Raw genomic sequence first — 15,101 nt, 5'->3', positions numbered from 1 at the left:
TCCTTAATTTCTAGATATCAGTGTCTCAATTTGGGGATATTATACTGTTTTAGTAACATTTTTGCACTAGTGTCTTTTACTGAACTGTTATTTTTAGAATTGTAATAATTTGGGGGCCAGTACTGTGGTTTGAATTCAGGGTCTCGCCTTCTTGCTATGATTTTTTTCAACTCATTGCTGGTGGTCTACCACTTGAGCTATGCCTACAGTTCCAGCTTTTTTTTTTTTTTTACTTAATTGGAGATAAAAGTCTTTTGGATTTGTCTGCCTGGGCTAGCTCTGAACTTCTATCCTTAGAGTTCAACCTTCTCAGTAGCTAGGATATAGGCTTAGAATTGCATTTTTAATTAAATTAAATCTACTACTACTACTACCATTTTGTGGTACTGAGATTTAAATTTAGGGCTCTGCACATGCTAGACAAACACCCTACCACTTGAGCCACAGCTAGAGCCTTTTTGTGTTTTCGATCAGATATGACGGATCATAGGTTTGCCTAGGCTTGCCTCTGGTGAGCTTCCCAACCTCTGCCTTCCAAATGACTGAACTTGTAGTCACAAACCACTGAGCCTAGTTCAGGAGTGAATTACCTTGTTGTGATTTTAAAACGTATCTGGAGGAGAGAAAATCATTTGAAAACTTGCTGTTTAGAATCCTCCCAGGACTCTTGCAGGAACAATTCAAGTTGTTGGAAGCAAATGGTACAGGAAGGTCTGAAGTTAGCTGCAGTCCTTTTCTATGAAAGGTACTTATTTTTTCAAGTGTAAGTATAAAAAACATAGTCACATAAAAGTTGAATTGTATGTTATTTATAATGTTATAGTTTGCTTGTCAGCAAAGCATTGTATTACAATGATTATATCATTAACTTCCTTTGAAAAGATTTTAATAACTGTAGTTCTAATGTAAAAATGCATAATTAGAAATCTAAGCATTCTTTTACTTATGGCTATTTAGATTTTAGTTCGAAAACGCTATTAATAACTCTGTGAGGAACATCTGAACACTTGTGAATATTCATCTTTGACCTCATCTCTGATGATATCCTTTAAACAGATGCCTGGAAGTGAAAATCCTACGTCAGAGTGCATGAACTGCTAAATTGTGTTTCAAAAAGCATTCCTAAGATCCGAGGAGAGATGATTCATCTTATCATACTACTTCATATTGTTTAGATAGATTGAAAACTGGAAGAACTTTTCATAAGCATAATCTTCCTTCCTTCTCTTTCTCCTCCTTTCTCTTTCTCCTCCCTCCTGCTTCCTTCCCTCCCTTCTTCCTTCTCTCCTTCCTTCCTTCCTTCCTTTCTTCTTCTCTTCATTATTCTCTCCTTCCTTCCTTCTTCCTTCTTCTTTCTCCTTCTCTTTCCTTCTGTTCTCCCCTTCCTCCTCTCCTCCCTTTCTCCTTTCCTTTCTCACTCATTTTTTCCTTCCTTCCCTCTATCCTTCTTTCCTTTCTTTCTTCTCTCCTCCCTTCCCTCTTTCCCCTTTCTTTCCTTCCTTCCTCCTTTTCCCCTTCCCTCTGTCCTTCCCTCTTTCTTTTTTCTCCCCTTCCTTTTCTTTCCTTCCCTCTTCTTTTCCCTCTTCCTTCCCCCTTTCCTCACCTCTTTTCACCTTCCTTCCTATTCCTTCCTTTTTCTATCTCTCCTTGCTTGCTTCTTTACTTCTTTTCTTCCTTCTGTCAGGTATTGAACCTAGGGCCTATTGCATACTAGGCATTCTAAATATATCCTTCTCTACTGAGCTATGACCCCAGCTGGAGTTATTTCCCCAACCCCTATTTCCTTAACTAGTAATGATGCTACTCACATTTTGAAATATGAATAGCTAGTTGTAATTCATCTTTTAAAATTATTTGTTCATGATCCCTATCAACTTACTGTTTTGCGTTAGACTATTCCCTTTTGTTGTTGTTATTAGGCAAGCACTCACCACTTGAGCCATATCCCAATCATGTTTTAGAGTATTTCTTGTTGTTTTAGACCTTTTTATATTTTAAACTTATTTGTTCTATCTTTAATATAGTAGGCCCATGGAGTAGAAAAGATAATGTTTGTGGGTTGGGTTGGCCATAGAGATTAGAGTGTCAAGTTAAAGTGATAATTTGAGACAGAGTAAAAGTTAGAGAAAATGTTAGTTCTAGCAGCCAGGCCTAGGGGTAATTACAGATGTGAATTCATAGACTGCTCTGGAGATATTTCTGAACTTTACTTGTTGGTTAGATCTAAAAGAAGGGAAGGAGATGGGCTCAGGAATATAGGATTGGATAGTGAGGGGCTGATTCTAGAGTTTTTGCCATCTCTCATAGTGGCTATTCACCTAAGTTATACAAATTGTTTCTCATTGCTAACCACTTCTTTGTGCTTACTTAGGCCCAGCTCAATCTAATTCCAGGATTTTTTCTTAATTTCTCTTATCAATGCTGTGCAGTAGCCATCCACATAGGAAAGCATCTTCATGCCAGGTCCTACTGAAGATTGATCACAGACAAAAATGGTATCTCTGACTCAATGGATGATATGTTGGTGGGAAATGGAAACACACACATGATGATTTCAGACAGCAAAACCAGGCAGTAGTAAAGAGCAATCTAGAAGCTTGGCACACACATGGGAACTCTCCATGGGAAGATCCAGGGAGAATGGCAGCTTGGGAGAAGCCTGGGGATGGGGCAATATGATGTGAAAGGGGAAAGAAAAGAGGCTGTGCATGGGCCTATGCCAGGTAAACCACCTGGATTGTATCATCTCTAATGGAAAGCCATTGGAAGCCATAAGCTGGGAAATGACACGGGCTCATTAGAGGTCATAAGACTCTGACAACTCAGGTGGCTATGTAGAGAATAGCCTGTAGTAGTAAGGAGAGAAAACTAAACAGAAGAAAACAATGGACTAAAAGATAAGCTTTGGATTCTTCAATATGCTTTTGTGAACTTAAATACTTAGATGCGTCACTTAGTTTAATCTATTTGTGGAATTATCTGTCAGCTTCAGTTAGCAATGTCCATACTATTTATGTCATAGAGGTGGAGTGTGAATCAGTGACAGAATGTTTAAAAAGTTAATGTTATAGAACAAAAGACAATGCAAAAGCAAAGGCTAGACTTATCTATGCCCTCCTCCTCCAAATGCTGAAAACTTGCTAAATCCAATTGGTTATGTGGATCTTTAAGGTAAGAATTTGAATTAATTTCCTCTATGAACATTATGTTAACTGTAACAGACATCACTCATAGAGAGGCTGGGTAGCTAATCTAATTAATGAAGCCAAAATCAACTGTTTAACTCTAGTGTTAGCTAGGTCCTGCTCCTTAGTTTTAGTTCTCAGAGCATAAACAGCTTTTAATGGATGTTTTGACTCCCCACAAGCCCCAGTAAAAAAAAAAGGGAATCTGTGGCTCCCTCACCACTAAAGCAACTTCTGGGGCAAGGAATGAGAGCATAGTCTGAGAGCAGTGACTTGATTCTGGCCTCACTGTCAAGTTGCCAGGCGATAGGGAGAATGAAGGCTCAGCAGAAATCTTGTGGAGGTGGGGGGAAGCATTCAAGTGTTACTTGCATTGTTGTTATTGCTGTTATTCCTACTTTCAAGGGATTGAGAAATAAAGCCTATGGCACATCAGGGTTACAGTATTTAGTTCTCCTTCAAGTATATGTCACTTGTACCCTCCAGGCCATGTATCAATGGAAGAACATTTTCCCTACTCACACACATGTATGAAACAAGAAAACAGCCAGATAAAGCAAATGAGGGTAAACATGTGAACACACACGTGCGATTGCGCGCGTGCGCGCACACACACACACACACACACACGAACTCAGACATTGGCCTTAGGATATAAATCAAAGGTAAAACACTTGCCTAACAGGTGGGAAGCCCATGAGTTTGAGTCCCAAAAGCATTAAAAAAGGGAGGAGGAGGAGCAGGAGGAGGAGGAAGAAAAGCAGCCCCCACTATTGCTGGAGTTCCATTGGTTCATACCTTTAATTTTAGCTGCCCAGAGGGCTGAAACCTGAGGATCATGGCTTGAAGACAGCCTGGGTAAGAAAGTCCATGAGACTCGACTCTTATCTCCAATTAACCATCAAAAGTCTGAAAGTAAATCTGTGGCTCAAGTGGTAGGGCATTCGCATTGAGCAAAAAAGCTCAGGGACAGTGTCCAGGCCTGAGTTCAGGGGCCAAGACTGGAACCCGCATTCCTGTGCTCGTGTGTACACACACACACACACACACACACACACACACACACACACACGGACTATATGGGGATCCTCTCAATACAATGACCTCTAATAGTTTGGTACTCCTTGAGGAGTGGCAAAATGACAGGGTGTGAGGCAGGCAAGGAGGGAGAGAGAGCAGAGGAGCCTGCCCTCCCTGTCACATGAACTTCCCTTGCCTTTCTGCCTGCCTGTCACTCTCCATAGTATTTTAAAAATATAACCAGAGGCTTACTGTGTCCACACCCATGGGCTCGGAAAGAAGACTAAGTGCACCAGAATAGCCCTACCCCAGTGGACAGGGAGAGTGTCTTTCTCCTGTATAGCAAGGCTAACACAGAAATAGCAAACAGCATGGACAAGAACTTTTCCCTACTTACAAATGATTTTTAAATTTTACTCGAAAGAGATCTTAAACTACCTTAAACACTATCTTTTAACACATACTAGATTTGTATTGCCTTAGTGACAAGGTTTAGTTTCTCCCATTTTGCTGTGGCTACAACTTCCCCTTGAATAAGTATCATGAACAAGTATAAGCATCATGAATAAGTACAAGAACCATCATAATAGAATAGTAGATTTAATGATTAATGTTATAATTAATGATAGGATAGTAGAAAGCACATGTGTATAATACTCTATAAGGTGCCATTGGGTTCCATATTGCATTTGATCTTGTCTCTAAGTCTGTGAGGTGGAATGAGTGGAATTACCATTTATAGACAGGGGACCTGGGAGAGATCCATCAGGTTGATGGATACCTGAGCTTGAACTTCAGATGGTAAGAAATAGATTCGAACTTGAGCAAGCTTCAGATTCAGTTCTACCTTACCGAGTGTTCAAAGACCTCCTTCTTATGCATTGGCCCAAAGGAAAAATGTCACTATTTAAACTGCCTCCCACAGACTCACTTCCATTCAGTACAGGCACTTATATTGGATTTTCCACTTTCCTCATTCCATATCTTACTTCTTTCTCTGCCTTATGAAAAAGGTCAGTGTCCTCATATTTGGCAGGAAAATAAACAGGAGCAGATGAGAAAAGGACTCTCTTTGCTACTGGCCCCTTCTTGGCTACGCCTCTCTAGCATTCCCTGTCCTGAGGTCCACCCGCTGCCACCCCTCAAGGTCTAACACAGTGTGGTGTTATCAGCACTGGTCTGAGTGACTCAAGGCCACTGTAGCTGACTTGGATCATAATGCCCAACATGTCTTTCTTCCATTTCCTCACAAACAGGAACCTATTTATGAAGCTGTTTTCCTTCACGGGGAGACAGTGATAGACATGGCCTTCTTATCATTGTGATCACCACAGAGTTGTGGAACAGTCAGCAATAATGTTGTCAACAGTCTGATCACTGATACCTTTAAACTCAGTAGAAACCTCTGTAGATAAAAAAGATACATCCATTAGGAAGTTATAACAGGGAAAGAAAAGAGTAGAAAGGAAGAAACGGAGAGGATAAGAGTCCTAGGGTGAGATTTACCTCTCATACACCAAACTAAGAGGTAGATTGCCATGCAAACATTAAACTGCATTTCTCTTTAGTGCATACCTCTGGTCTTTGCTCTTTGAAGAAAACCAGGGATGCAATGCTGAGAATGTGCCTGTAAATGCTTCAGATTTTAACCCCCAGGGATTTTTCTCTTGGTCACCTCAGAGGCTTAAAGTCTAGGATGTTTGAATCTTAGTGTTGTAAGACCAGCTGTGTTTAAAGTGCTCAGTGACACTTCCCCCAAAGAGGAAGGAAGGTGAAACACAGGCATTTCAAAACTTTGAAACAATGAGTTTTGGCATGCCCTATGTTAATAGTTAATTTTATGTAGTAGCCAATTAATTCTTCTAATTGTTTCTGTCTTGGCTATATTAAAGTAGGTTTTGAGCTGGGTGCTGGTGGCTCACGCCTGTAATCCCAGCTACTCAGGAGGCTGAGATCTGAGGATAGCAGTTCAAAGCCAGCACAGGCACAAAAGTCTGTGAGATTCTTATCATTCAAGAGAAATGCAGTTTAATGTTTGCATGGCAATCTGCCTCTTAGTTTGGTGCATGAGGAGGGGAATCTGTATGTATGTGCATGTATATGCAAAGGTGCATTAGGGGTATGCCCATGTGTGCTTCAGAAGTATCCCTCTATTTCTCCTCTCTGAAATCAAGACCTCAGAAGGACTCAGGTCCAACGCCAAAATGATATGCACATAAAAGGCCCTTACATAGCCAATGGACATCACAAAGAGGCAATATTCTCTCCACTATTTTAAAAATTGTTTGAAAGATTTTGTTGTTGCTGTTGTTCATGCTTTTTTGTTTGTTTGTTTGTTTTGCCAGTCCTGGGCTTGAGCGCAGTCCTTGGACTTTCTCAAGGCTAGATCTCTACCATTGGAATCTCAGCATCACTTCCGGCTTTTTTCTATGTATGTGGCACCAAGGAACTGATCCTGGGTCTCCATGTATGCTAGGCAGCACTCTACTATTAGGCCAAACTCCCAGCCTGTTGTTTGCATTTTTTACGTTTTGTTTTTTGTGTGTGTCATTTCCTTTTTGGTACTGGGGATCAAATCCTGGATTCTGCACTTGATCAATGTCGTGTCTTTCATCATTCTCCACTCTGTTGTGTCCCAATGCCATTTATTCCTTCAAGTTACCTGGTCATATTTTCATATATGTGTGTTCAATATTATGACTATATTCACCTATCCTTTACCTCCACATCCATCTCCCCTCTTCCCCCAGGCTGAACTCCCACTTTCTCTTTGAGTCAGTCCTCTTTCTCTCTGACAAAACATGTTTCTACTTCCTGGTATTCATTTTGTAAAACTATTTATTGTTTCACAGGAGTTACACCACTGGAATCCTCCCTACATATAATATACTTCAGTCAGTTCAACTGTGTATACATACATTTGGCCCTGTTTTATGTATTTTTATACATATTTTATGTATTTTTATAATTCAGATCTAACTTCCACATTTGAGAGAAAATGTGTGGCTTTCGTCTCTCTGAATCTGATTTAATTTTTTTTCCAGGTTCATCCATTTCCCTACAAATGATATATTATTCTCCTTGTTGAATGAAATACATATATATATATACATATATTCATTCTTGGTCTACTCATCCATTGTAAGTTATCTTGGCTGTTTCTATAACTTAACAATTGTGAATAGTACACCTATGATAGTGTGTGTGTGTGTGTGTGTGTGTGTGTGTGTGTGTTGACTTGTATTCTGTTGGATAAATGCCCAAGTTTGGTGTCATTGGGCCTTAGCATAAATAGTATTCCCTTTTTGTGGGAAGGAGAGAGTCTGTGATGGTGACAATTCTGTTCTAGAAAGCCAATTGCTAGTCCTTCTCTGTGTTAAATCATGCTCATCATGTTCCTTTTGAAGTGGACAAAAGAAAAAAGCTTTCAAAAGCCATTTTCTTTCTTTGTTTTTCTGCCAGTCCTAGGGCTAGAATTCAGGGCATAAGCACTGTCCTTGAGCTTTCTTCAAAGCCAAAGCTCTACTACCACTTGTTGTGCCACAGCACAACTTCTGGCTTTTTATGTGTATGTGGTGTAGGTCATTTCTGTTCATGCCATTTTTGAAGGTGAGACTGATACGTCCTTCCTATCTACCATTCCACTCACATGAGTGCCATATATATATGTATATATATATATATATTGCCTTAGAGGTTACACCCACCAGCAGCCTGGATACCTGAACAATATGACATGAGCTTCTCTTGTTCCTAAACATGGATATGACTGGGACTCCAGATTTTTCTGCTTTTCATTCACTATCTCAAGCCATCCCAACCTACCATTGCCAAATACTTGCCACACATGTTGTATAAAGTATGATTTTCTCCTCAATTTTCATTATTAAAAATATTAACTATATGTTTTCCCTGAAGTTAAAAACAATTTTGGGGGGAAATGCCTGTTGGTGTCAGAAATCTTAAACAGTGAATAAATTTGGAAAATGTAGTATGTATTTAATTGAGCTGTATCCTCCTGGAGGGAAGAGAATTCCTGTTCTTCACTAGATTGACAACGAGACAACACAGCAGAGTAGACATAAGCCAATGATGAGGAGATAAGTCCAAAGATCTCTCATTGCTACAATTCCATCCTTAGGTCTGGCAACGGAAAACATTAATCTGAAAGTAATTGGTAATCAAGACGTAAGGGATGGAGAAGCTGGGGTTATAGCTAATTCCCTCTTATTGGGAAGCATATTCCAATAAGCAAAAAGTATTCTCTTCAATAAAAATCCCAGAGCTCTTTTTGAAAGATGGCAAATTCTGGATTTGTGGGGACAAGAGATATGGTACTTAACAATAGAGATAGCATACGTTTATAAAATCATCTTCTTGTTTGGCCTGAAGCCAAGCACAGGGGGTATGGCTTTTTGATCCTGGATTTCAGTGACAGGGATGATAGATTATGTAAAGTCACAGAATGAGAGGTTGGCATTGTTTGGATGCAGTACCATGCCAGAGTGAAGGAAAGCTTTTCAATTAGAGAAGGAGCCATGGCCTGTCAGATGGCCATCTTCTATGCTCTCCCTTTCTGAAACAAACTAAATAAACAAATGAGGATCAGATGGGTATTATATGAGATAATGTATGCACAGGACAGGGACAAATTCTGAGATCCAGGGCCTTCCTTCTTTTGCCTCTTCCTAACAGCTATTGTGATGATCCACAGAAAGCTGCTAAGTAGACTAATGTAGTAGCAGCTCAGTCTGTGATGGACGATCTCTTTTGCTAGTCTCACCTTTTCCAGTCTGATTTCTAGCCATATTCTGGACCAACTGTTACTCTGATAGGACTCCTGAGGTCATCTTTTTCTCACCTACCTGTTTATCACTAGTGCTTTCCCTCTACCAAATTTGTAAATTAGTCTCTAATTTCAAATTCATCTTTTGAATAGGATACTTTACAAGATCCAGTCTTGTCTTTGTTTAATTAAATTAGGTATTTCATTGGTTCCACAGCCCTTATTCCCAAGCAGTGCAGCAGGAAGTTGGGAGACAGACAGGAGGACTGCTGAGAGATGAACAATTTGCTCCCATTTTAAGCAGCTGAGGAGCTTTGTTTATGGGTGCCCTCTGCTGCCCTCTGTGGCCCTAACATCAATGTCTCTAGAGATACCCCTCTAAGCCAGGAATACAACTCTGGCACCTTCACCTACCATCAACTTTCAAAACTTTACCCCCCTTAGTTCCCCAAGACTTCTAAAAAGTGAAAACCGCCTGCATCTGATTCACACTCTCAGTTCCTTCTTGCAAAAATTGTTGAACTGAATCCTAGAAGAACTCTTCAGGGATCACTGGGTCCATGGCTCTCCTGTAAACAAGGCTGGGTGCAATCCTTTTAGAAATTACGCAGGGCTTTGGGTTTTCTCTCTAAACCACTGCCAAAATATCCATCTTCAAAGCTATCTGTTCAGATTTTCACAAAAATCTGTTGAGCTGTTTATCTTAGATTGAGACCTTCCACTCATCAAATCCCAATTAGAAAGAGGCTGTAGGGAAGAAGCTATGCTATTGTGGCTAATGTGTTCTTCAGTAATCCCTTACTCTTCCTTTTGTATGTGTTACGTATGAACCTCACACATGCAAAGCATTGCCATCCCCTACCTTTCCTCTTTTTAAAGAACCATCACCAAAGCTAACTTCTAACCCTGCTGAAATGTATTCTGTATTTCTTAGAAGTGTTGCTTTGGGACCTGCCAAGCATAGCATAGGCCTCAGGCACTCTGATAAAGAACAACTTTGTGCACCGTGAAGCTACTAAAGTGCTTGGGTATTGTTCAACTCCAGTGTCAGGTAAATGAGCTTTTTGTTAATAAAGTTCATTAATTAAATAAGCTTCTCTGGTCCTCATTGGTAGACACAACTGAACCTCATTAAGATAAAGAAATGTGTCCAACAGGATTAGCTGACTGGAGAAGCCAGGAAGATTACCCATCAGCTTTCTAGAGAGAAATGTCTTTGAGTTTGTCAGACATACTACTTGATTTCTAAGTCGTACACATGCTGTTTCTAAAAACAAATGGGTTAATGCGTCCAGTTGTCCATTTCTCCGTTGACTTCTCCTCTCCCTAGTCTACGTCCCAGGGCTCTTCAAAAACATCCCTATAACCCTTCCTGTGTACTTGGCGGGGAGGTATGTGTGTTTAGTTATTATATGCTAAAACAAAGCTGAGCTCCCTTCAGATGGTTTGGGATCTCAGGGCAGTCCAATCTTCTGCCCTTGCTTTCTGGTCAGTTCACACTTGTGAAGCCTATGGTTCCTTCCCCAGGCCTCAAACATTAAGAACCTCCTGCTTCCCTTTCTAAAATTTCCCCCGTGGATCACATAAAGCCCGTGGAAGAGCAGGGCTGACATGCACACAGCATAGGTGAGAGACAGCCTTCAAAACCAAACTTCAAAGTTAACAACTGCTTGCAAGGACGCTTGGATCCACGATTTCCCAGTGCTTTAATTCTTCATCTTCCTAGGACTATCCTTGAACCTTGGAGACACAAAGGGCAGGCTCAAGCTCCCATGGCTTGAGCACATTCTGCCAATTCTCACTCCAAGATCACACGCGGGAACCAGATCCAATTCTGGGCCTAATGGAGAACGCATGGCGATGGGGTATGAGAGTAGGAGACTGCAGGACAGACCTCTCCCCAACCCCAGCCTAACACACCTTGCAGAGGACCCTGGGCTCAACTCTAGCTCATTAGCATTGCACGTTCTCCCAGACCTCTCAGATAGCAAGGTCAGCCGAGTTCTGCTCGGAAGAGTGCGTCACCCGGGTCGGTCAGAATTCCTTACACCCAGCCCAGGTGGCTACGCAGTGGGCGGGAGCACCGCGGTACGGAGGAAGACCCTCCGCCTCCTCAGCGCTGCCCTCGCCCCAAGGGCACGGCGTGGGTGTCAGGACGTGGGCGCGGTGGCGCGCTCCAGCGCTGGGGGCACTCTCGCTCCCACACCCCGCTCCCCCGCAGACGCGACCCTAGACCCCGACTAGTGGCACCTCCCCAGCATTAAGTCCCACCCTTACTACCCGCCACCCCTTCGACCTCAACGACAACAACTAGCGGACCAGCCGAGGGAGGAGGCTGGGCCGAGGCTCCCCCGAAGCGGCCAGAGCCGGGGCAGGGGGCGTGCTAGGGGCGGGGCAGCGTCTTCGGCCGCGCCTTCCCATTGGCTCGGGCGCAGTGGGAAGCCGGGACGCGGGGGGCGGGGCTTGCGGCGGGGGCGTGGCCCTCCGGCGCGCTTCCCTCCCCCGGTCCCCGCCCCCTCCTGCGCCCGCGCCCCTCGCACCCTCCCACTCGCGCCCTCCCCCTCATGGGCCACCGGAGTTTTTAAAGTGGGACGGTAGCTGCGGGAGGCGGACATTCGGGAGCGGCCAGCTGCACAGCTCCGGCGTCCGCCGCCGCGCTCCGCCCCAGCTCTCCTGAGGCGGCCGTACAATCCTCGGCAGTGTCCTGAGACTGTATGGTCATCTCAGCGTCCGCTCGGCCCCGGACTCCTTTCCAACTCGCGTCCTGGAAGCCGCTTCAAGTTTTGAAAACTCAAGGCAAGTGACTCTGGTTCCAGGGCAGGAAAACAACGACAGCGACAACAAAAGCGGAAAGAAAGAAACTTGGATTCCCTGCTCCGCGCTCGGGTCGCGCCGGACAACCTCCTGCCACTCCTTTCCCGGCCCCGCCTCCGCGCGCAGGTTCCTCCCCGCCACCTCTCCGGCCCCCTCCCCCGCGCCCGGCCGCCCGCCCCGCACACTTCCACCTGACGGTGCGGGGCATTTGGACCTGTGAGCGTCTGAGGACTTTTCATCCCCCGCTCGGACCTCCGGGAGCGGACCGGAGCCACCGCGAAGGCAGCTTCCGCACGGCGGGCCGGGGAGCCCAGGTGTTTGGCTCGGCGACAATGACAGCTGACAACGAGAAGAAAAGGTAAGGCGGCCGGCCGGCCGGCGAGAAGGCGGGTGCGCGACGCCCGGGCCGCACCGCAGGGCGCGGGGCTGGCGGGACTCGGGAGCGTAGGGAGAGCCGTGCGGTGGGGGCGGGGGGAGCGTTCTGCGAAAAGGTACATCGACCTGGAGGGTCGAGCAGGTTGTTGGCTCGGGTACCGGGAGCTGAGGTTTCGTAGTGGGACCCGAGTACCGTGGCCGGAAGGAGCCGCGAACCCGCGCGTACAGGCCTGGGGAGATGGCCCTGGAGGTCACGGGTGCGCCCCAGGCGCCTTCCACCATCTCCGGTTGCCGGCACCCGGTGACCCACCGTCGCCAGCAGGTTGAGACGTTTCTGAGTTGATGCCCTCGACTTTCTCCGCTCTCCCAAGTCGGGGCAGTAGCCACGCCGCTTTTCCCCCTATTCCCGACCGACCCCGTCCGCCCAGGTCCTTCCAGATCAGTTGCGGTGCGGGCGCTGAGCCCCAAGCTGGCACCCGGGCGGGCGGAAGGTGGAGCGCGACTCTTGAGACGATCCCCTAACCCCCCAACACCCCGCCTAGGGGGCCGGAGCGCGGCGGAGGGCCCCGCTTCACCCAGGCTCCACAGTCCCCTTCCCTCGCCCTGCACTTTGACTCCGCTGGAGAGTGGGTAGTGACCTGGATTGCCCTGTAGGGGCAGGTGTCGCCCGAGTGTGCGGGGAGGGGATGGCGACACCGGGCGTCCCCGGGTGCCTGACTCCTGAGAGGACAGAGAAGGGCAGCCGCATCGGCCTGCCTGCCCTCCTGCCTGCCCGCCCTCACGAATCTTTGGGCACTGGGTGAGAGGCAACTCCGACCGACCTTCATTGCCCTCCCGCTCCCCTCCTGCCCCCCCTCGGTCCTGCGGGGCCCAGGTCTCGTGGAGCACGGGTCCGAGCGCTCCGAGCGTGGGTACGGCCTCGCCCCCCCTCAAACGTGGCCTGGCTCACCATCGGACCCCCTCCACTCCACTCCACTCTCCCACCCGTTCTACCCCCGTGGCCTGGTGCTTTCAAGTCCGCGGCTCGGTGGCGACACGGCCGCGATGGCCTGCTGGTGCCCGGAACGGGATGGCACAGCTTTGAAATTGAGTCGTGGTGACCCGGGGCCGGGTGGCTGTGGGGTGGTGAGGGTCTTAAGGGGGCCGGTCCATGAAGGAAGGGGGTGGCTTGGAGGGTTCAGGACCAGAGCTGATTTGCTCGTGTTCAGATGTCCACTGCAGGATCGGAGCCAGAGACTATCCAGGGGTGGAAAGCGGCAGCTCCCACCTCGGGGCACCGATAAGGAGTTGATAAACTGGAGCGAATCGCTGCTGTCCTGGCCCTGAGCCCCGGCCCTTCACTCCCAGATCGCTGGGGGGGAGGGGGGGCGGGGAGGGGGGCGGGAAGGGCGGGCGGGCGGTATTGAGCCAGGCTCCCCATCCTGGCAGCAGCTCAGCTGCGTCCCGGGCCCCAGGCTGGTAAGGGAGCCAGAGTCCACAGCCCAGGTGCCCCTCAGTTCTGGAGCAGCTCCGAGGTCCTGTGTCCTTTGAGCTCAGGTGAAGCAAGGAAAATACTGGAGCGTTTGAAAACACCAGTACGTTTTGTAAAGCCAAACGTAATGTGCCTACTTGACTACACAATTAAAAATGAAAGTTACAGACAGTCCCTCGGAGAGCACTCAGCTCTGGTGAGGTCCGGAGCAGGGAGACGAATTTACTGTACATTTTACACCGGTGATGCCTCCGGGCGAATTTCGCAAGGACGGAGGAGGTGGGATCTGATGGCGATCTTGACAAATGAGTGAAGTGTCAGCTTCTCTCAGGAGCTTGGGCCCTGGGTCCTCTGCTACTGTGTATACTCCTAGTCCAGAGAGACTTGGGAGCAAGGAGAAAATGGTTGGATACATTGGGCTGGAGTTGCTCCTTGGTAGGGGGAGTGGCAGAGAGATGGGAGAGCCCAAAGGGGATTGGGAAGAAAGTTGCAAATTATTGGTAAAGAGTGCTGATTTTAACAGTCAAACCCCTAGGAGGAGGCCCCTGGGTATATTGCAGCACTCCGTTGGTGGCTGAGCCTTTCGACTCACACTCTGTGACCTGCCTGGGGTTTTCTGGCACAGAGGGAAGGACAAACCCCGTGTCTCTCACTTTCCAGGGGCCTATTAGGGATTGAACAATTACTGTTAGCTGAATCTGGTTTTGAAATTCATTTACTTAAAAAATAATGTGCCAGGGTCTTGAACTCAGTCCCAGGATGCTCTCGCTCAGCTGAACATGAGGCAAGTACTCTACCACTTGAGCCACACCTCAACTTCTTTTTGCTGGTTAATTGGAAATAAGAATGTCATGAACTTTTCTGGCTGGCTTTGAACTACAGTCCTCAAAACTCAGCCTCCTGAGTAGCTACAATTAGAGGTGTGTGCCACCAGTGACTAGCTTAATTTACTTTCTGTTTCAGGCATGGTTTGCTGGCTTTAAAGAGACCAAGATATAATTAAAATTTGTGATCCACTACAATGAATCTCTCAGTGTTTCACAAATACCAAGGGCACTTTCTGCTCATTCTGACTACCGGTTGTTAAAGGTTTGTGTTTCTTCTTCTTCTGATTCAGAGCCATTTCTTCCCAAATGCTCAAAGTGCACAAACAAATTTTTGTAATGGCCATTCTAAGAGTAACTCCTCAAGAAGTGGGCCAGATTATTTTGTTCCAAAACATTAATATGTACATGGCTATGTTAGGGAAAATGCTGGTTGTCTAGCTGGTCTTGGTAGAAAAAAATAAAAAGAAATAAAGATCTTGAGTTTTGGTAAAGGCCTCCTTAAGCCACCAGGCTCCAATTCTAGGCAGATCTTAGTGTGGACATTCTTGAGCGGCATGGGGATTTGCAAAGTAGTTAAGGTAAATGTAAGTGTGATTCTTGGATAATCGGGGATCAAAGTCCAA

General features: G+C 46.1%; 1 protein-coding gene across 1 annotated transcript in view; it reads left to right on the top strand.

Annotated features, from left to right (window-relative positions):
* Positions 1-11,600: 11,600 nt before the first annotated feature.
* The window catches only part of Epas1 (endothelial PAS domain protein 1), an 83,554-nt gene continuing 80,053 nt past the window's right edge, over positions 11,601-15,101 (top strand). The window contains exon 1 of the mRNA XM_090337013.1: positions 11,601-12,163. Coding sequence (XP_090193139.1) covers positions 12,138-12,163 — 26 coding nt within the window. The 5' untranslated portion in view covers positions 11,601-12,137. The remainder of the gene's footprint in view (positions 12,164-15,101) is intronic.

This window comes from Megascapheus bottae, chromosome 7, assembly GCF_031878675.1.
Source record: "Megascapheus bottae isolate mThoBot1 chromosome 7, mThoBot2.hap1, whole genome shotgun sequence".
Taxonomy (NCBI): Eukaryota; Metazoa; Chordata; class Mammalia; order Rodentia; family Geomyidae; genus Megascapheus; species Megascapheus bottae.
Note: the sequence above shows the minus strand (reverse complement) of the source record. Positions and strands in the feature narration are given on the sequence as shown.